We start from the raw sequence: 22,637 nt of genomic DNA, 5'->3' as shown, positions 1-22,637 counted from the left end.
TCTCACTCTCATCCAATGTATATATACAGTTTCTATTTTAATCTGTTTAATAGTTTTAAAGGAGATTGATAAAAATTCTTGTCAATTAATTCCAATAGAAAATATTAATGATCTTAAAATGGATATAAATAGAAAACTCAAATACACAATCTGAAGTCATGAAGGCTTTTCCTGCAGAAAGTTAATGAAAATATTTAAAAAAATCTGAAGGACGATAATGATGATATTGAAATAGAACCATTTGAAGATATAGATACTTATTGTTAGTTATATACAAAAGATTTCGAATCTAAAGGTATTCTTTTAGATAAAATTATTTATTGTTTTGTAAATTAATTTAATTTTTAATACTGTGTATATCAATTTCCCAGCATGTATTTTCCAATATGTCCTGGGAAAGAACGTTCAGGTGAGAGTACACAGAACGAAGGGGGCGAAGCTCTATTCCTTCACATACATAAATAAAAGTAACAAAACTTGAGGATGTAGAAACTACCAAGGCTGACAGTACTGCGTGAAAGTTGTAAAATGTAAAATTTTGTTCTTGAAGAATACACACAAATTTAGACATTTCGTAAAAATTGAATATTATTAGTTACATATACAATTTGTACAGATTCTTTTGTTCATAACTTTTTAATAAACAACAACCGATAGCTAAAATTGTTTAAAGGTTACTCAGGATCATGATCTTGACAGCATGTATCAAGATCATTGAAGCTATCTCTCCTATACTATATAATTACAGATGACACAAATAAGTAAGAAAATTATTTAGATATTTATATATTCTCAGGAAGCAAAAGAGAGCGCCACAACATTCAAAATAAGTATTACCCAGAAATGTACCCTCTATCATATGAAATAAAGACGAAAATGATGTAAGGTGTAAGTTAATATAAACATTTATTTAATTTTTAATAGAATTCCATAATGATTAATAAATGCAAACTCACATTGTAAATTATTAAACATAAAAAAATGTTATTACCGATAGGACATTTGAAGAATAATTTTAATTGTAGAAATGTCAAATATTACGCAGCTTTAGGAAATTCTCAAAGGTCACCACAAATTACTAGAAGACTTTTCACAAAAGTATTTAAAAAGAAGCACTGAGATTAACTGGCCAAACTCTTAAATCACAAGAAAAAGACCGGCAAAATGTTAAAGTCTCATGCTTACATCTTTTTACAATCAACGCAATAGTTGATAAGTAATAATTTTACACTACTATAATAATCTTAATCACAATAAATAGAAATTCTTGTGTGTGTGTGTGTGTGTTGTGTAAAAATATACTATTCGTAATATGCAGAGTTCTACATTTATAACAGATATAAATTAATACAAGTATTATAAATAAGTAAATAGCCTTCCATTCATAAAACTATATTTTAGTTTCCTATATTTATCATCATCCTAAAAATTTGATCTAATTGTATTTAAAAATATATAATTATATCTAATCATGTATATGTATCCACAATGTGATCTAATTACATATAATCAGAAACAATTTTGTCTATTTATGTATGATTAGATCATTAAGTAAAATTAGATATAATTAGAAACTTTTTTTTCTGGAAGAAAACATGTTATGAATGTTATCATTTGAATTTATTGTTATTAATGTTTTAATGTTCCCCTTCAAACCAAATAACTTTTGTCTGAAGTATTCTTTTCTACAATCAAAAATAAAAAAGTTTTTGGGGGTGGTACATTAAAATGGGTTACCCTGTGTATATATATATATGTATATATACATTTATATATATTTCTTGACATTTTAGCGGAAGAGTAATAAGCACAACAATAAATAGTGAGCTTTTTAGTAATAATATTCTATTGTTTTTGAAGCATCTGACAAAATAAGATGAAAATCGTTTTCTCTCTCGTTATATAACAGAAAATACGGAATGTAGTACGCGCGCTGTGTGATGCAATAATTAATTCTCTGGTACCGTCGTTTCGCTCGAGAATAGTGCCTCATTTCAGAATTCAAGCGTCCTCGATGCGACATGCGCACTTATCTTTACAAAACATCTGAGGATAAACAAGTTAAACAGAACACGTTTCTCGCCATTTTTCCACTTCGTGTTTTTAACACTAAAATATTGAGGTATCATAATGTTTTAGTAATAAACGAACGAAATTAAAAACAAGTATTTCTGTAAACCAAGCTTCGGTACAGAAGAAAAATAAATCATGACATAATTAATTAATTTTAAGTGGCTTAAATTAAAAAAAAAAAAAAAAAACTTAATTTAAATATATATGTTTTAATATTTTTTGTTAATTATTACAAAATAATTTTTTTATTCACACAAAAAGATATGAATGCGTTTATTTCAAAATAAGATATACGTGATTTGGATCGTATTTCCCATAATCACCAGCACGCTATTTGTGCAGTAATTTTTTTTCATTTAAAAAATGTTATCTGTACAAATTCGTATGAGGGCAAGAAATATTCTGATATTTCCATTTATACGTTTCACTTTGTTTGAAACCATCACTCGGGATGTAAACGCGTCGCGAGCGAGTGTCGTTATGAAACGGGAGAGTAATTTTGAAACAAATCATACTCATGTTAGCTTCCGCGGTGTTCTGAACGTCGCGATCGATATCGCGGATAAGCTGAAGATGCGAATGCACATCGACGAGAGAGACAGCACTTTGCTCGTGCGAATCGAGTGTCACTAAATGTTAACGACACGCAGTAAAAATTGCTGAATCTAATGCAGGAAAAAATATTCTGCTCAACTGTATAAAAACCTATCATTTTTAGTTTAAGATTATTTTATCCTTATAATTTAAAATTCAAATTTAAAACTTTCCAAGAAGATATACATATTTACAGATAAATTATTTTGAGAAAATGAAAAAATTATATATACAGAGTAAGAAAAAGGTATGGAAATCCTGAAAAATCTCGGAAAATATAAGTTTTACAAAAAAGTATCTAAGGCAAGATCAAGGAAGGATCCGGCCATATATAGAGCAAGATCTATTCCTTTTTTTCATTTATTTCATATTTGATATTAAAAAGTATCATAATTTGAAATTTTAAAATATCTCAGGAAATTCTTAATCAAAAGAAGTTTTATTACAGTGTTTTGGAAAGCCCTCCAGATAAGCTATAAAAGTATGTAATTAAAAATATGATGTCCCATTTAAAAAATTGAAAGTGACCTTTACGTGACCTTCAACCGACTATTCAAGGTCAAATCAATGACATCATCTTATGTCTATTTCGAAACCATACAACTTCTGTCTGCAATTTTTCTGTAAAACTTTTATTTTTAGAGATTTTTTTTAAGGTTCCCATACTTTTCCTCACTCTGTATAATATTTCTTAAAATATAGGTAGAGAAATATAGTTTTGCTTTATCTGACTTCATGTTTAAATTTTATTATCAATTTTTAATGACTACTTAAAAGTTAACAAATCTTAAATCTGAATACAATAGTAAATCGAGAGATTTGATTAGTTATTTAAAGAAAATTTATAACATATTTTAACCTTTTAATGTTTAAAAAATGAATAAGTTGAAATTATAAAATTCTCAAATATTTTCCAATTTGTATTGTATTTTATTACTGCAAATTAGAATTCTCTGTTTTGAAATGGAAGTATTCAGAAAAGATAAACTACAACGCGCATAAAACTTTTATAAAGTTGTAATGTACGCACGCAGATCGCAATCTCTTAATTTAGTAAATTGCATGCTCGACAATCTAGGACTAGAATGCATACGAGGTAAAATAGTCCGTGCTGATCCGTAGACGCGATCTAGTCCAACAAATGCATTTTCTACGCTTCTAGTGCTCTGCCATTTTTTACCGAAAGATCATCGACACACAAAGAGCACTTTCAGCTACACATGCGAATCTTTATTAATTCTGTCAATGTTAACATAAGTTTATGTACGTGCAATGATGCAATCGGTGGTTAATGGAAGCGAAAATATGTTACCGATAATTGCATTGCCGACGCGAACACAACGTCCCTGTTCCATCACAGCAATCTTCGAGGATGATGCAAATCGAGAGTACCCCTAATACATTGTTGTGTGTATGCAACGCTCTACAACAAACACATTAAACGAGATGGCACACTAAGTGATGGTTTAATTCTACGGCTGTTTTCTTGTTGAAATCTTTTATTTTAGTTTCAAAAATAATAACCCACTTAATATTTAATGACTATGTGAGGCATATATATACATATACATATATATATATGTGTATTGTTTTAAATTAACATCGTCATATTATAAATGACGTCTGATTATAAAAGTAAAAGTTCGTATTATAGGAATTGAAAATAAATTAAAAGTAAATAAAGTTCTCTATAAATGAAAAAAAACCCGTTCTCTCTTTTTCTGTAATTGTTACATAATGACGTGATCCCAATAATGAGTACAAAATTCTTTTGATGCATTTGAACCGGTCTATTTTTTTTAAGTATCATATGCTATTTCCAACCAGCAGATGTGGCAAAATCGCTTATAATATTTTTAAATTCACATAAACATAAAGTATGCCTGAGTCACTGCGCAACGCGACGAGAAACAATGGCAAAAACATCGCGTCTCCGTTGCCAGGCGCACGATGTATCGGAAAATTTGCATCTACGCCTCATCCAAGAGCAGGAGAGAACCGCCGCTTCTGCACACACAAAGTATGTAAATGCCGTCTACGAGAAGATGCAAATAATAGCGGCGCTTCTCTCTCTCTCTCTCTCTCTCTCTCTCTCTCTCTCGCGTTTCTAGTGGGCCTGTTAAAAGCCTACCGGTAACGAGCGTAGAATCTAGCGATGGGGGGAGGGGGAGGGGAAAGAAGGGGGTTGCGAGCAATTTATTATTCTCTGGTAACACATCTCCCCGCATTGTTGCTAGAGATATGCTAAGACTTTTCAGACTCTGAAGAAACTTAATTTCACAGCTGTCACGCGTTCACTAATTCATTTTTCTCTTTCTCCCCCCCCTCCAATTTTCTTTTGCATTTAATTATTCGATCGAAGGCGAAACTAGCCATAGATTTTATTAAAAAATAATCAGTAAAGAGATACAAGCATTTATTAAATAAAATAATATTTAAAGTATATTTTTTAAATGTAGATTATAAATAGAAATGTAACTAATCAATTCTCTTACTTTTATTATTACAAATTTTCAAATCTCATTTATGTCAATTTGTTTTCCATCTATAGATGAAATTCGTCACCCCCATTGTATAATTTCCATTATCAGTGACGAAAATTCTCTCTTGTGGCCGATAATTAAATATTACTGGCAGATCTGGCGTTCATCAGATTCATTTCTCGCTCGTTAATTCCGTCTCAATTTATAGTCATATGTTCTCGAGGAAAGTATTATTATTTATGCAAAAAATAATTTTTGATTCTACGATTACTTACACAGCATCGATATAAAGTTTGTCTTAATTAATAAAGTTCGCAATCCCCTCTGTGCACATATAGCTGTCCGAAGTTACGAGATTTACTGGAAGAAGAAAAAACGCGGATTGCATCTATATAGATGCTCAAATATGTTCTCTTGCAACAAATCAGATTTACGATATTATCTTGTCGATGAAATATTTGTATGCTTTTGATTATCTCAAAAATAACTTTATATAATCGTCCATTACATCAACAAGGAAAAATAAATTTTATACATTTTTATACTTATTTTTGTAATATTACTTTTTGGAAAATAACAGATAAAATATGTCAGAATTAAATCAATTTATATTAATTTATATTAATTTACGATTACGATATTTAAGATAAGAAAACCAGGGTGATATAATGCTTGAGTACTATAAGACAAATTACCTAGAAAGGAGAAGAGCGTAGAAATAAATTCTAATAATTTGTTTTGGAAAAAAAGAGACGCGCGTGACAGGAACAGAAACTGTAAGATTGTGCATATCTGAATTGTGAGAGATTGGCGCAAAAAACTGATTCAAGTACATTCATTAATTTCGCAACGTCATAAATCAAATCATGGTCACATAATGCGGCATTAACGCACACTCTTTTTCTTTATGTAAAAAAAATTGTCGTTCGCAATCTCTTTTTCTCGGTCGATTAATGAATCGTATGGTTGCACAAAAATGTTCGCGTGCCGTGCATTCATTACGGCTGCCGAAACAAGCTCCTGGTCCTCGCTTTGTTTAGCTCTATCCTGAATAAAAGATATAAGATTTATGGTTTGAACGCACATTGTCGCGTCGATTTTTTCCCACGACGTACGTGGCATCATCCTGCGAATATTATACCACGAATTTATAACCGAAACCCAATTTCACAACCCGGTTTTATCATCGGCTATCAAGCCGACCACCTAATGGAAAACGAGCGTCTTTTATCATAAAAATGCAGTTATTACGCTTAAGAGATTGGCTCTCTAAGGCAAAAAGCTAACAAAAGCTAACGCATTGAGAAGAAAAATAAGCTATTCAACCAAACACAACTCATTGTCAGTACAGTACAAAGTGACGATGCATTGAAGAAGCGCAGGTAGTACGCTCACCGTGCTCCTGTTAGAGGAGCTTTCGAGGGTACTTTTTTTACAATTTTCTGTTGTATTGTATGAGAGACCTACAAATGGAAAGTCTTCGGGCTCGGAAGAGTTTGATTTTTCAGCGTTAGTAAATTGAAATAAGACCCGCGACGAACAATTCTCGATGGAATAAAAGCGCAAAGTCGATGGAACGGAAACAAAAAACCCGTGTCATTACGAGAAATTTTAGAAATGGATAATGGAATGCTGTTTCGCGAAATTAACAGTATCAATTTGCATAAGTTGATCCAAATTATAAAAAAAAAAAAAAATCTATAGACAAATAATAACAAGTTTGACATATCCATATAAAAATAAGAAAAGTAAAACAAAAATAAAGACATATTATTATTTATTTACACATTTTATAGTTTAATTTACAAACATTCAAAATTGAATAACTGCTTTCTAACGAAGCTAACAGTATTAATTTGCATGTAGTTTTGTTTCGATTCGTGCTGTTTATTCTTCAAGCGTTTTAATAGAGGCATTTTAACATGCAAAATTAACGATATAGATCAAGAAATCTGAAAGTTACAAATCGCGGATCTATAGAATTGAAAATAAATACATTTATTTTTAGTCTAGTCTAATTAAGTAAATTTTCTCGATGTTAAATTATATTCTTTTTTTATTACACATTATAATAAAATCTGTCAAAGTATAAAGAGTTTAAAAATATCAAAGAACCGCTAATTGTATTTACAAATTTGAATAATGAAAAAAGTTAGAGTAATAAAGATTAAATAAAAACATATAAACTTAAAAATATATTTTTTATTACAAAATACTATGCTTTTAAATATCTTTTATGACATTTGCTTCATTCAAAGATAAAACCTTTATATCTATTTGAATTATCAATTATATCATTTATGCTCTTCATGTAATAACTCAAATTGATATTTAAAGCATATTTCAAGGAAAGAGAGTTGAAGAAAGAGAGGGGAGATATAAATTGAGTTTAATTTTGTTCTTGATCTTGATTCGGACTTTAATTTTAATTTTGATCTTAATTTTAATTTTAATTTTAATTTTGGTTTTAATTGTAATTTTGCTTCGTAGCCTACCTATATGATGTATGTTTTATGTTTCATGTTTTATAGTTTATAGTTTGTTTTATTATTTATTTTATTTTTTATATACTTTATATCATTCGTTACACACACAAATATGAACACAAAATAGATAGACACAATTTCAACAGATATAAAAAAACTGGAAGCCATCCAACGCCGAAAGGCAGGGATTAATAAATAATAATAATAATAATAATATTTAAAGCATCCTTACAAATTATAAAGATTTAGAAGAATATTATCTTTAATCTTTTAAAACTTAAATAGGATATTAAGTGAAAGAAAAAGTAAGAATGTCGCTTTCAAGCTTTTGAGCTTTCAAGGCTAGTTTCAGAAGCAAAAGAGGAAAGAGTCCCAATGCGTCGTTTTAAAAACAAATGTAAATACATATTTTAACCGAGAGTGTCTGTCGGTGTGGTTGTTCCATCAAGGGGAAACAAATAGTAACCATCTCAATTTAGAAAGACCGAGCTCCTTCCATTATTCTCGAAAAGACGTAGAAAATTCGAGGGTAACCGAGATTGTCCGAACAAGAATAACCACAATCCTTGAACTAAACCCACTAAAAATCCCTTTGTGTTACGCAAGTCCGGATACACGTGCGAGATTAAAAAAGACTTAGACCGAAGGATTGATCGTTTTTTCACGAGTCAAACTCTATAACCCAAAGTATTTATCACGTCCGTGATACGCATATGTGTATAAGCACACATATGCGTCTATGCTATTTGTGTGTGTATGTAGGAGAGCTACGTGCGATAAAGTAGCAGAGAGGAAACAATATTCTATCTTTTATCTTTCTCTTTCATTGGATCAATATCTATATGAAAATTCAAAGTTTTATGCATGATAGTATCGAATATTGTTATTGATAAGAATAAGAAATAGCCGAAGAATTATAATATTGTAAAATTAGCAGGATATAAGGTAACTGTCCCAGTTGTAAGTATGTTACTTTTGCTTTTTAATTTATTTTATTAAACATATTTAAAAAGAAACATAAGATCATTATACATTATAACACCATCTATTAGTAGGTAAAATATCATATTTTTAACTTAACTATAATATTGCAAAAAAAATTAAAAAAAAGAATTTTTAACTGCCGATGTTTTTGTTTAACCTGCAGCATAAATGTCAATAGTGAGAAGGACTATATATTTCGTAAATGAAATAAGTTTATATTTCTCTGCAAAACAAGAGGTAGTTTCGTATTGCAATTCGGACAAAAAGATTATAAACTACTTACAACTGGGTCAATAGACGGTTATTAAAATTTAAATAATGATTTTATATACAAATAAAAGCCTTTATATTTTAATTAAATATGCTAGTTAAAAGTTCAGAGGATTATTATGTAAAATATATATTCGATTTATTATACTCTTTTCTTTAAACATAAAAAAATCATAGTCAACAACCTTAATTTATAACTGGGATAGCTGCCTTAATACTTATTGTTAATATTATTACTTATACCTAATATTTATTAATTTTTTAAATTAATATTTTTACAATGTTGCATTTTTTATAATATTATATTTTATCGATTTTATAACACAATCCATCCTCGAGAAGAGAAAATAAAGAACAAAAATAAATCTTCTTTATTTACATACTTACATTTTTAGTTACAAAAAGAAAACGAGACTTGCATATGTTGAATGTGATCGACTTGATTTTATAATAACGTAACAAAACAGTTATTCAATTTGGCATATTTGTAAATTAAACTATAAAATGTGTAAATAAAAAATAATATATCTTTATTTTTGTTTTACTTTTTTTATTTTTATACGGATATGCCAAACTTGTTATTTTTATTTATCCATAGATTTTTTTTTATTAATTCGGATCAATTCTTTTTATTAAGGAAAAATTTGCTGCAATAGTTTAGCTGCAATAGTTTTCATACGTACATATATGTAGATACGCATCAAAATTGTTTTCAAGAGAGTTGTATGATTATGTTAAAAACCATATTACCTTATCCCCTTAATTAGGGTGGCTATCCCTCAAAAAATCTTAAATAACAATAGGAGTAAATAATATATCATTTGAAAGATATTTTTGGTTCTCTTCACAACGGTGTCTATTTTCTTAAATTTCAGTGATTATTTTGAGTAACTTCTATTGCTATTTAAGATTTTTTGGGGTTAACTATCTCCAATTAAGAGAATAAAATAACATAGTTAATTTATCACAAACATGCAGCCCTATTAAAATAATATTGATGTGTATCGGCATTTTTGACAAAAATCAATTGGTTACAGAGTACGCGAGGTGGAAAGTTCTCACTGGCGGACCTTGCATGTATGTATGTATGTATAATATTTTATATTTTAAGCTATATGTAGCTAAAAAATTAAGTGTTTCTTTAGAAATTGAGATTCAGAAAAGGTTAATTATTAAAAAGTTTAATATTAAAAATTTGTAGCAAACATGGATATTTTATGATATGTTAAAGAGAAAGTTGACTCCAAATTAATCAGAGAATTGAGATAAAAAAGATAACTCACTATTTTAATTATCAAATTTATATTATAAAATTAAATTAAATTATATAATTAAATCTCATTAAAAATGGAAATGTCCAGAATTCATTATGAAATGGCAAAATAATCGATTTTATTTAAAAACTGAATACTATCGTTCGTCGCAAAGCTGATATTTTTGCAGCTGACATGCGCGCGGGAGGTTACAGAAACTCACGTTTAATCACATGTACCACCTAAACGATTTAATTCGATATACCCGTCTGAATACTCAGCTTCTTAATTGCAAACGGCATTTCTCTTTGACATTTTTCACTGGTGCGCACGATATTTACATCGACTAGCATTTGATTCTGGGACGCCATTTATTCGCCTTAACAGAAACGCAATCGATAACGCAAATAAAAACTCTTTGAAATAAAACACCGGGTTTCGTATGCCAATGCGATCTCGACAGAATAATGTAAAGTTAGACGGTAATAGGGCGATATATCATTTTTAACCCGATTATATCGCATCGAATATTGGCAATCGCAGCTTAATATCCCTCTTTCGGCTCACCATAAAGGAGAGTAAAAATGTAATTGTGAGAGAGACTTTCTCGAAAAAGGCAGCTCTCCTCTCGCGTCAGGGCGGATGTGAAGCAAAGGAATGGTTTAAAGAAAAACGACGCGCGATAGAAGGAAAGGTCGACTATATCTCGTGACCACAGAGAGACAGTGTGTGCCGTAGTCAAGAGAGAAATACAATTGGTGGGGATATTGATCTTTCTTGGGAGTTGCCATGTGCAACGTCGTTGGCGGTCCTTTGCTCCAGCGACTTCGCGATTCTTCTTTCGAGACAGCAACGCGTCGCGACGCCGACGCCAACACCGTCTCTCTCCCTCTCTATCTCTCTCTCTTTTTCTCTCTCCTGTCCTGTATTCGCCGTCATTTTCCCATCGCCAATCGGGACTTCGAGGGTTCCGCCTTTCTTTACACGCTTCCGTCAAAGTTATGCGACACGCTTGGTCATTCCTGACACCGAGCTGTCCTGCAATTTCATCCCTTTTCGTCAGCCCTTTTTTCAACGCGGCATACAGCCGCCATTTGACACACACACTTAAAAGAAAAAACTGCTCGATATTTCTCTCGCGTGAAAAAATGCCGATCAAGAATTTGCATTTCTTTCGTAAGAGCAGATCATTATTAATGATACTGTTAAAAAAAAAAAAAAATGATTTTACATAAAAAACATGTAAATCATATAAATCGATTTAAAATATAGATTAAAACTTTTTTCCTACCAATTTCCATAACAATTTTCTCATAAACTGAAAATCATTCTTCATTAAATATATATATATATATATATATATATATATATATATCAAATATATATTAAATCAAACTAGCGATTAAACTAAATACTTGGAAACAGCATGTCGGTTTGCAAATCTTGATCTGACGATTTTACCTAAATTCGGTTCTTCCATATATTGATACTGTTATTGGTATATTTAAAAAATCTACATTATATATATATATATATATATATATATATATATATATAATGTAGATTTTTTAAATATATTTTAATATAGTTATAAATATAGTTATTGGTATATTTAAAAAATCTACATTATATATATATATATATATGTATAATGTAGATTTTTTAAATATACCAATAACAGTATCGATACATGGAAGAACCGAATTTAAGTAAAATCGTCAGATCAAGATTTGCAAACCGACATGCTGTTTCCAAGTATTTAGTTTAATCGCTAGTCTTGTCTGTTATGCTTCATATCGCAGAGTAAATATAGTTTACTACACTCTACATCAACGAGGCAGAATCTATGTGTAATCTACGTAGTAACTCCTCTACCTTATCCTTTTCGCTGACGTAGTTATGAAACAGAGAGATTAAGATCCAAATGAATAATTATTAATTAAACAATTTCTAAGCAGGAACCTTATCCAAATTATCGAGCATTAATGTAAAGCTTGTTTGACTTATAAAGTGTCTTAAAACCTTCGAATATCCTTTTAAAGACGAATTCTCTGGCGAAAATAGATGGAGGGGAAAGCATCAATTTTTGTAAACTTTCGATTATTGCCATTAAATATCTAGCTAAGCCTTAAATTACAATTTTATTAAAATCCACTTGAAATTAATTAACTGAAAGCCGTAATTGCTAATCTTTTAAATCCACAAAGTTTAATTTATATGAAAAGTCCTTTTTCAATCACTTATAACTCAAAAATTATTGATGCCTCAACATTTTCGCTGACGAAAAATCCTCTCCAAATTGGCTAGAGAATCTGTTCTTAAAAATAATATTCGAAGATTTTAGGACATCCTTTACACACATATAGTTCAGTATCGAAACTGTTTAATTTTTTGAAACTCTAGACTATGTAATACGAATCAACAGGATGCGATTTAAATAGAAACGCTTTTATTTCAAACACATATTCTAAACTTATTATGTTTATGAATGAAATAAATTCCATCACTTCGCATAAATTATACTTTACAAAAAAAAGACGTATTCCTCCCAGAGATACGAATTAGCAATTTATGCTTATATAATCCTTGTACAAATCTCTCTTGTATTCTCATCACTTAGACGTAAGAGAGCATGAGTGCAAGTCACATGTATACTAGGATTAAATCAAACTAGCGTGTTTGCTTCGCGTAAGTTAACGATTTGTCGTAATTACGGTTCGTGTAACTATTTACGCATGTCTGTGCACTATCGCGTTCTATTCAACATTCACGAAATAGTAGTACTACTCAATCGTGGATCAGACATCACTGTGAAGATCCCGTGAAGCATTGAGCTTCATCCGAAATGGGAATCGTACTCCGCGCGAATTCTGACAGAGTGTTTGGCATAGCAAGCTAATCGGAGTACCCCCTCTCTGCTCCCTCTCCCATTCATCCCCATCCCTATCCTCATCCCCACATCGCGAATCATGTCACTTCCAGTTGTTGGCCAACCGAGATTTCCTCTTTGTATACAAAAATCCGTTTCATGCTCGCAAACTATACACTATTAATATTCTAGAAATATGTACTATACGAATCTAAGCGAAAGCGTTTTTCGTGGACGGGGTTGACGTTCTTTATTACAACAGACAATTATTGCGGGCGATGTGACCGACTTTTTATAACAAAAAGTATACTTTCACGACACCCTTTCTAATATGTCATAATTTTTATTTGCAACACGTAACGAAAAAATATCTTTCTTAATAATACATATAATAATGTTGTCAACTATATTTTACTTTGCATATTTCTATTATATTTTACATGCAAGGATTACATACTACATAGATACATAGTCGGATTGAGGCAGGTGCATAAGTACGCACATTGCAACGTCAGCAAACATGCGCGTCCGCGTAAACAAACATGCTTCCTGTTATATATCGACGTAGTTGTTACGCTTGTTGATTTCTGTAGAACATTATTAAATATCCTTCCCCCCCCCCCCCTCTCTCTCTCTCTCTCTCTCTCTCTCTCACGCCAACATTTCTTTCAAGGCAGTAAGTGAACCATCTGAATGATATTGTCACTGCTACATATAATGTGTCTCAATGGTTGATATCGTTAATTGCAAAGTTATGCAAATTGTGTGTGTTTATTACCCGAGAAAAAATAAACTTATTATAATTATATATAATTAAATATGATTATATATAATTAAATCTGAAATTTGACGCAATCTGACCATATGTAATATTATTTATCCATATATAATTAAATCTGAAATTTGATACGATATGATTTGATCATATAAAATAACATCTGAAATTTGGCGTGATACAATCTTATCTTTATAAAATCATATTCGAGATCCGTTTTCATATATGTATAATCAGATTTAACTAAATATGATTATATAAAAATATGTCATATAATATCATTATTACGCATTATTTTTTGAATATTATTATATATGATCATATAAAATTACATATATTATCAGATCTTTTTATATCTAATTATGTATGTTTACATCTGACCATATTAAACCCATTTTTTCTCGGGTTATAATATTATAATAAAAAAAAATTCTGTTTGTAAAATACATACGACACAATGTATGAACAAAATTTGTTATAATTCTGTAATAGTTTTACTGCAGTCATTTCTAATAATATGAATGACAAAATAAAAATTAGTTGGTGTTTCACTAACCTTTGTGTGACAAACTCTGTTCATCACATATATATATATATATATATATATATATATATATATATATATATATATATATATATGTGTGTGTGTAAATGTCAAATTTTGATAATTATATATATATATATATATATATATGTGTGTGTGTAAATGTCAAATTTTGATAATTATGCAGATATAGGAAACCACTTTCGATTTCAATAATTTTCACATGTGTTATCAAGATTATCACTCTGAGTAATGCTGTGAAGATTTTAATCGGTATTCGTTGTACTTTAAAAAGTTATTAATAAAAAAAGTATAATAAATAGTATGTGTTTTTGTATTACATTGTTCGCTGAGAGTAAGTGGTTTTTTTTTGTTTTTTGATACCATATATATGTTTAAGGTAAACTTCACAACATTAATTAGGCCGGTATGCAATCCGTTCTTATATGTAAGATCATCTCAAGTCATGTTTTTAGTCAACTTAAGACTACGTTTTCGACCAATCAGATGGTCGAATAGAATTTTAAGATCTTACTTAAGACAATCTTAAATATAAGAGCAGATTATGTAAAGCCCTTGGATGATCTTGATAATACATATATGCAAAAATTATTGAAATCAAGAATGGCTTTCTATATCTGCATAATTATTTGTACATCTTTTTTTTTCACGTAAAAAAACTAATCGAAATAATGTTATATTTTCGGAATCGTATCGCAGCTTGATTTGATTTCTCCGTGTTTCGCGTTTGCATTTGTGCAAATTTATCGAGACTGTCAATACGCAAAAGGCCTGTAAAAAATTGTAGTAAGCAACTATTTATATAAATCTCATGAAAGGGATGACCATGGTGCATCGTAAAGGGAACGCATGTCGTCAGCTTAACGATACAGCGGGGAAGTTGAAATAGGAAAAGTAACGCGTCACAGCCAGGGGGGAAGAATTCCGACAAGATCTCCAGAGACGTATTATCGTGCTTGGGAACGACACTTGGATACAAGTCCCCAACGGCTTGCGACCCAATAAATGCGCGTTGCCAGGGCGCACCACGGTATTAAGAAATTTTCGTGACGGTTCGTTTTGTGTATGTACACTACGCGCTACGCTTATTTCGGTTTACCTTCGCGTGGAAGATGGAACTCAAACAAGCATTACGTCAATATTGTACCCGTAGGATGCCCGGCAACTTTTGTCAATTTCAATATCGTGTTTGTTGACTGTGATGAATAATAATATTATACGTTAAACAGCGAAACAAAATTTTGCTTATATTTCCGAATGAAATTAATACACTGTTTATAAAAACATTAGCATTTATATCATGCATATATTGAAAAATGAATGATAAAAATAATTCAATATTTAATATACAATTTTCAATGTGTAAAAAAATTATGACGTAAAAAATCTAAAAATTAAAAAATTACTTTAGAGAAATTGATGGAAAATTGCTAATACTTTTTATTCGACATAAATGTGTTACTTCCCATACAGCACAGAAAGATTGTATACATTGCAACAATCTTTCACCGTAATATTGCAATATTGCAAATTCACTACGAAATGTGGCTGCACCATTGCTGTGGAATTACAGCACGACGTTAAAACGTCCGCCTTTATTAGGAAGATTGCAACTAAATATTATAACAATATTATAACGTTATGAATTTGCAATAATGCATTCGTTGAATAATGTTGCATATAAGAATATTTTTCTTTCTGATAGATAAATATCAGAAGTATATATAGACACATAAAATACAAAAAAAGTTGAACTTTAAATGTTTGTAATAATTTGTTTATCTATAAAATATTATATTATTACATATAATTATATGTACAGTTGTATATATATATATATATATATATATATATATATATTATATGTAAATTTATAATATAATATTTCTTATTGTTAGATAAATATAATTGCAAACATTTATTTTAAGTCCAACTTTTTCTTCAATATATTTCATATGTTTTCTATACGTTTTATTCTAAAAAAAAATATAATTATAAAATTTTTATTTTAAAATTTTTCCGAATGTTATTTATTTGTCATATTGCAACAATTATACTGTATGGGATTATTATTGATATAATCTAATGTGATGTTACACTACTATCAAATATTTGCAAAAGAGAAATCTTGAGAATAATCTCAAAGTGCAAGATCTTGAAGGCGAATTCTTGTATTTTGATACTTGAGAAAATTTTATGTAGAAACTTTCGAATTTACGATAATGCACCTGATGTTGGAGTCCTGGAATCTCGGAATTCCGAATTTTCATGAACAAAAATTTTTCATAACATAACTTGACATTCAATGTTGTTTCGTTCTCGAACGCCAACCGAAGATGGAAAATAGCCGTCACGATTTTCTCGATTTAGTTGCAACGGCCGTAACGACAGTCTGCATAAAACACGACACGAGATGATGACCTCACGACCTGGGTCGTGCCGTCGGCGCCCACGGCGTGATACGGTCTGATGACGTAAAATAAGAATTCCAAGAAAAATAACGTATAATTGACCGTTCTCGATGAATCGACGAACCGCGGCTCCCTGTTTCGATCTGGCGAAATTGCTTTCGCGAATGACGGACATCTACCAAACCGTACTAAACACGAGAATCTTTTTAATTAAAACCCTTACGCGAAATGTATTACATAGGTGTAGTCAAGCAATAGTGAAAAGTTATTGCTGCGAATTTCGATGACAAATAATAACTAATGTACTAATTATTAATAAGCTCGTTTTGTTAAAACAAATTTAACTAATGAAATAATAGGCTTATACGAGTATTTAGGTGTTTTTTTTTATTTATTACATTCAAATACATGGATTAATTAAATACATAATATAATATAGGACGTTTCGACAATTATTTTTGTCTCTTCAGCATTGTCTCCGATAATATTGTGAACATAAATATGTATAATATCATCTAAATTTCGTTGGCCAATCTTTGAGACAACACGAAATTTACTAAAAAAAATTTGACAAACATCAAATTTCCGAAAATTGACATATTTCAAAATTGACTAGACGAAAAGAACAATAAAATGATTACAACTGCACGACATTGCGAGCAACATAATAATATTTCACATATTGTTTTAAGATTTATTTCTGTAAGTTAGACAAATTATTATAATTTAAATTTGGTTTAATATTGTCTTAAATTTGTTTGATGACAAATTTTCAACATATATTATAAATGAGTGAAAAATTAATATAATCTTCAAAAAAATGAACACTCATCATCAATTCGTATAGTTTCAGTTTTATAAAGCCAACATTATTTTGTAATTCAATTTATTGCATTAACTTATTTTATAAAAAGAATCATACAATTTTATTTGTTGCACAATAGCTACGATTGTATTGTTTTTCGAACAATGAAGAAAATATTGCGCATTTCTTATTGTTAGTATGCATATATTACATAGAATGCATTTCTTTTATACTTTTGTAACGTTTATAAAGGGATGAAAAATGCATTTTACATGATGTATTATATAAGTTTGACTCAAACTAATAAGTCAATCCTTCGCTTTTCATGTACGCAACATTCCTTTTTATGTCATATCTTTTTTCAATTATTCGTAAATTTTAAGTTTTTTCACAGATTGATACAGTTATGATCTATTAATTGTTACAGAAATTATGAAATTACACATCTGCAGAAATCACGTAGAAATATCTAAATACCGATTTCAAATCCCTTGAAATTAATTACGTATTAATGAATTATATATACAGAGTGTCCGATAATTCATAAAAAAAATCTCTCGTGTACAGGTAGAGAATCAAACTGAGCAAAAAAGTTCTATATCATTTTGCGATTTTCGCAATAATAATTGAGAAATAATTAAAAAAATATCGACCAATTCGTGTGAGTATTTGCACGTGGCGAGAAAAGCCAGCCTGCTGTCACGCGGTTGCCAGTCGCACGCATAGTAACCCTGTAACAGTGGGCTGTATCTTCTCATTGTACTTCTAGCGACCGCTTGACAGCGGGCTGTCTCGTTTCGCAGAGCGTTAATACATATATTGGCGCGAATTGGTCGATATTTTTCAATTAATTTCTCAATAATTATGGCGAAAATCGCAAAATGGTAAAGTACTATTTTGCCCTGTTTGATCCGCTCTATCTGTACACGAGAGATTTTTTACGAATTGTCGGGCATCCTGTATAATTGTTGCAATTATTTTTTACATAATAAAGATGAGGAAAGAAAATTTAGTAATTCGTGTCGTGATACTTTTATCTAACAGAGAGGGAAAAGATAGTCTTGGATAATAAACTTGGAGTTGGCATAACGATTCAACACTATCTCCTTTAAGACAATAGTCCTGTTTTGCGGTACAGAGTGTTAAGATATATGACTCCAATTTTCGCATACTCGACGAAAATTCAAATTGAGAGACGATTTTCTATAGATATACGTTTATTAAAAGTGAATTCTCTTATAAAGTGAGAAGCGTGTTACAAGAAAATTATGATTTATGAACAGAAATTATAGTATATGCAGCTATATAATTCTATTTAATTATATATATATATATATACACTGCACAATTAAAGGTGTGTGTGTATATATTTTGTTTGTTTTTATCTACACCTAGATAGTTAATTTCTCTCATTCTATGAAGATGCAGCGCGAGCTGTCTGGCCGGTGCATCAAACTCAATGTTCCGAGTTGCGGGCGCGCGTGTTCTGGCCGGTAACGTATATACGCGTAATTAAAGTGGTATCGTTCGTGTCACGCGACGTAACCGCTTGTTCCGATCTCTCACAGTGCTCGTCCCCCAGGAGCACTTTGTGCGTGAACGTTCGGAGGGCAATTAGCAGTAATTGGGCAGCGCGCTGCGCGCGCGGTCCGCGCGCGCGTGATGTCTTTATTTCTGGAAAGCGTTTATTTTATACGAGAGAAGTTAAAGAGTGCAAGGCACGAGAGAAGAGAGAACGCGCTAGACAGGTAAAGTTAGGTCAATAGGTGGGTAAGTTATGTACTAATTTACGCTTCCCGGTCATCCAACAAAATATTCCGATATTTATGCTCGGCGATAACCACGTTGCCAATTCAATCAACCGCGCACTCATATGTATATGTATGTAACATGCGCTATCGATTATCAGCGCCAATTCAAACGCAATGTCCGGATTTCTTTATTGGATTATTGGCTACTTGTGTGTATTTCCGGTTTCCGCTATTGACTATATACTATGACTATATACTGTGAACGCGTTTAAATATATCATGATAGAAATATAGAACACGCAAATAGACAAATGTCATTAAAATAAAAATTATTTTATCGCGTATATACCTATAGATTGAAAATATAATGCATTTTTATTCAAATTTTTATAGAAGTTTATTCAAGTACGAATATTTTTGTCCTCTGAGGTCGCAGATAAATTTTATATCACGAAGCACTGTGATAGATACTCATTCGTCAATCAATTCGATTTCTAAGAAACTAACGCACGTTTTATACATTTCTCTACATTTTATCATGTTTATGCAGCTGCATTTGACATGTTTAAACAAGATCGTAGTGAGTAGCACAACTATTGTTCACTACAGCCGAGATGTTAGCACAATGTCAAAATATCATATTTCTTCTTAAGAGCAAGATTGGAGGTTTTTATCTTTATCTTATCAGAGATTCGAAGATTGAGATTAGAGACCCGTTAAAACTTTTCTTCTCGTCGTATAATTAATCTTTAATTGTAGAATCTATATGTATTGATTCCAAAATTTAATTAACTCCCATCTCGTAATACAATTTGAGATGATATATATATATATATAATTTCTTCCTAGAAATATTTATTTGTTACTATTAGAAAGACTATTTTGCTCTTTTGTGATAATAATTTTTTGATAAAAAAATTAAAATAATAAAATGAAAAACGAAAGAGAATGTACGACAAGTTACACGCAATGAGTAAAACTTTGTAAATTTCACAATTGTTATGTTTTTGCTTTATTACAAAATATATGTAAAATTCTTTTTAACTCGTTAGTTTACAGTTGAAGCAATATAAAACTGATGAGAATCGTTGTACCTAGTACCATAACGAGTTACCATTATTACCGGAGTAAATTGAAAAGTGCATTTTCGATATACTTTTTGCAACGGAAAAGAACATCGAAGTTTCTCAATGACATCGTATCGTGAATCGTATCCTGAAAGTTATAGAGCTTGTTATTGTAGTTTTTGAGTTTCGATTGTCTTCAAATGGTAAAGTCGAAATAAGAAGACAACAAATATCTAATATGTTATGACAAATATATAAATTCTTTGTCAAGGTTTTACATTTAATATATATTTGCTGGTAATATTCTTGATGAAACACACGCACACATTTCTCGCTTATTTATACATTATAGATATTTATGTACGCGTATGTTTTATAGAAATTACAAGATGTAATAGAAATTAAGAAATGCTATATGTTTGCACACATTCATTGATGAGAGATGTTTGTTAAATGTTACTTAGACAAATATGTTTAATGTGTAATAGCTTCTTCTTTCGAAATAATATTGCACTATGCTACCTTAAGTCATGTTGCGCGTCAAACTACGTAATGAATATTCCAGTAATATTAGTTGTAGATGTAGCAACGCAATTAGATGCAGCAATTTCGAGTTGCAGAATATAGTGTAATTAAAGAATACTAACCGGAGAGACAAATCGAGTAAATCTTACAATTAATAAAAAACACATCTGAAATGCTATTATAATTTAACGAATTATTGAGATAAGAATTACATTTTTAAAACCTGTGAATTAATATTACTAAATAATACTAAAATATGTAATATTCGAGGGAATGGGCAATTCTTTATATTCTTACGAAAACATAGCAATAGTGTTGTGCTATTTACAATACACATCATAAGAGACGAGACAACAAGAGAATAAGGGATAAAAAATAGAGAAGGAATTTCTAAGTAAACAGTACTATATATATGTAGAATAGGAAAACCAAGCAAACAGGCCGATGAAAAGTGAGCAGCAACTCTTGAAAATCCATATCGTACAGAATGTTAAAACGATGGCAGATTTAAGTAAATTTTCAAGATGCAAGTTCTACGTAAGTTTCAGGCCCATATTAGACGATGCAAAATTCAAGACAGAATACATTCATAGATAATATTCTTCTCACGAAATTACAGATCGTTTAAAATGAGCCTTATATAGAGATAGAAAGAGGACAAAATGACAATTGTTGGTGAATAGATAGAATAGACTGCTGGCAGTACTGGACATTCGTGCGATAGTACCAAATTGATTAATAAGAGCGGAAAATCGAGTGGATACGTATATATAAATACTTTTCAGGCATTGTACAATGCTTCTGTGTACTCAAAGAAGAAATAATAATACTAATGATGACACACTTACGGGAAGTGATATACGAACCACCGGTCTTGAATGTCTTTTCGACATTTTCTACTGCGCTGTTTTTTCGACCGCGCGTTCTTGTCCCTACGTTGCAACATTCAGAGCTGTATTCACACAGAAGAAACAATATAATTTATATTTATACTACACAATTTTAGAACCCTATTGATCTAAAATGGACAATGTTATGCAGAGAAATGAGTTAAACTTGAGAAAATTTTGAAAGAAAAATCAATTATGTACATACACAAATAGACGCGCAACTGAGATGGTAGCATAAAGTTCTGCAAAAATAATTTCACATTCAACATTGTACGTTGTATGTCATTCAAAATTCCAAGTTTCATTTGCAACAAACAAATTATTTAGCGAAAAAAATGTCTTATGTAAAAAAATTACATGTTTGTATTCTTTTCTAGTAAAATACTAGAGCAATGCAATCTGCTTTTTTGTTCATAGATATTTCAACTTTTTATTATTTTCTCTGTTCGGACGAATGTATGTACTTTAAACATTTTTTATCAATTATATCTCACATATCTGTTCTCATATTTATTATTTGTCACAGAGTAAATATTTTATTATATTAATGTGTGTTTGTGTGTAGTAAATTCTTAGATTTATTATTTGTCAAATTCTCTTGATAAATTCGTCAATATATATATATATATATATCTGATATAGTATATTCGAAAAATTCAGAGAGAAAAAAAAAGAGAGAAATATGAATTATTTCGTTAAACAAGAAATCAATAAAATAATATTATGCAAAAAGCAATTATTTCACATTTTAGATTTCATTTTATGAAATATTAACATTTTACAATAAATAAAACATATATATATATATATATATATATATATATATATATATATAT

General features: G+C 30.2%; 1 protein-coding gene across 14 annotated transcripts in view; it reads right to left on the bottom strand.

The window, feature by feature from the left end:
- The window catches only part of LOC140671401 (uncharacterized), a 156,416-nt gene that overhangs the window by 125,863 nt on the left and 7,916 nt on the right, over nucleotides 1-22,637 (bottom strand). For 2 of the 14 annotated variants that reach the window (XM_072902730.1, XM_072902740.1), the window contains exon 2: nucleotides 21,760-21,863. The exons of 10 other annotated variants lie outside the window; for them this stretch is intronic. In XM_072902730.1, coding sequence (XP_072758831.1) covers nucleotides 21,760-21,804 — 45 coding nt within the window. In that variant the 5' untranslated portion in view covers nucleotides 21,805-21,863. Of the gene's footprint in view, nucleotides 1-21,759; nucleotides 22,195-22,637 lie in introns of those variants that run through there. 2 more of the 14 variants (XM_072902747.1, XM_072902733.1) reach the window with 2 other exon arrangements.

Source organism: Anoplolepis gracilipes, chromosome 1 (genome assembly GCF_047496725.1).
Source record: "Anoplolepis gracilipes chromosome 1, ASM4749672v1, whole genome shotgun sequence".
In the NCBI taxonomy this organism is placed as follows: Eukaryota; Metazoa; Arthropoda; class Insecta; order Hymenoptera; family Formicidae; genus Anoplolepis; species Anoplolepis gracilipes.
The sequence above is the reverse complement of the archived record's forward strand: the minus strand, read 5'-3'. Positions and strand labels throughout refer to the sequence as shown.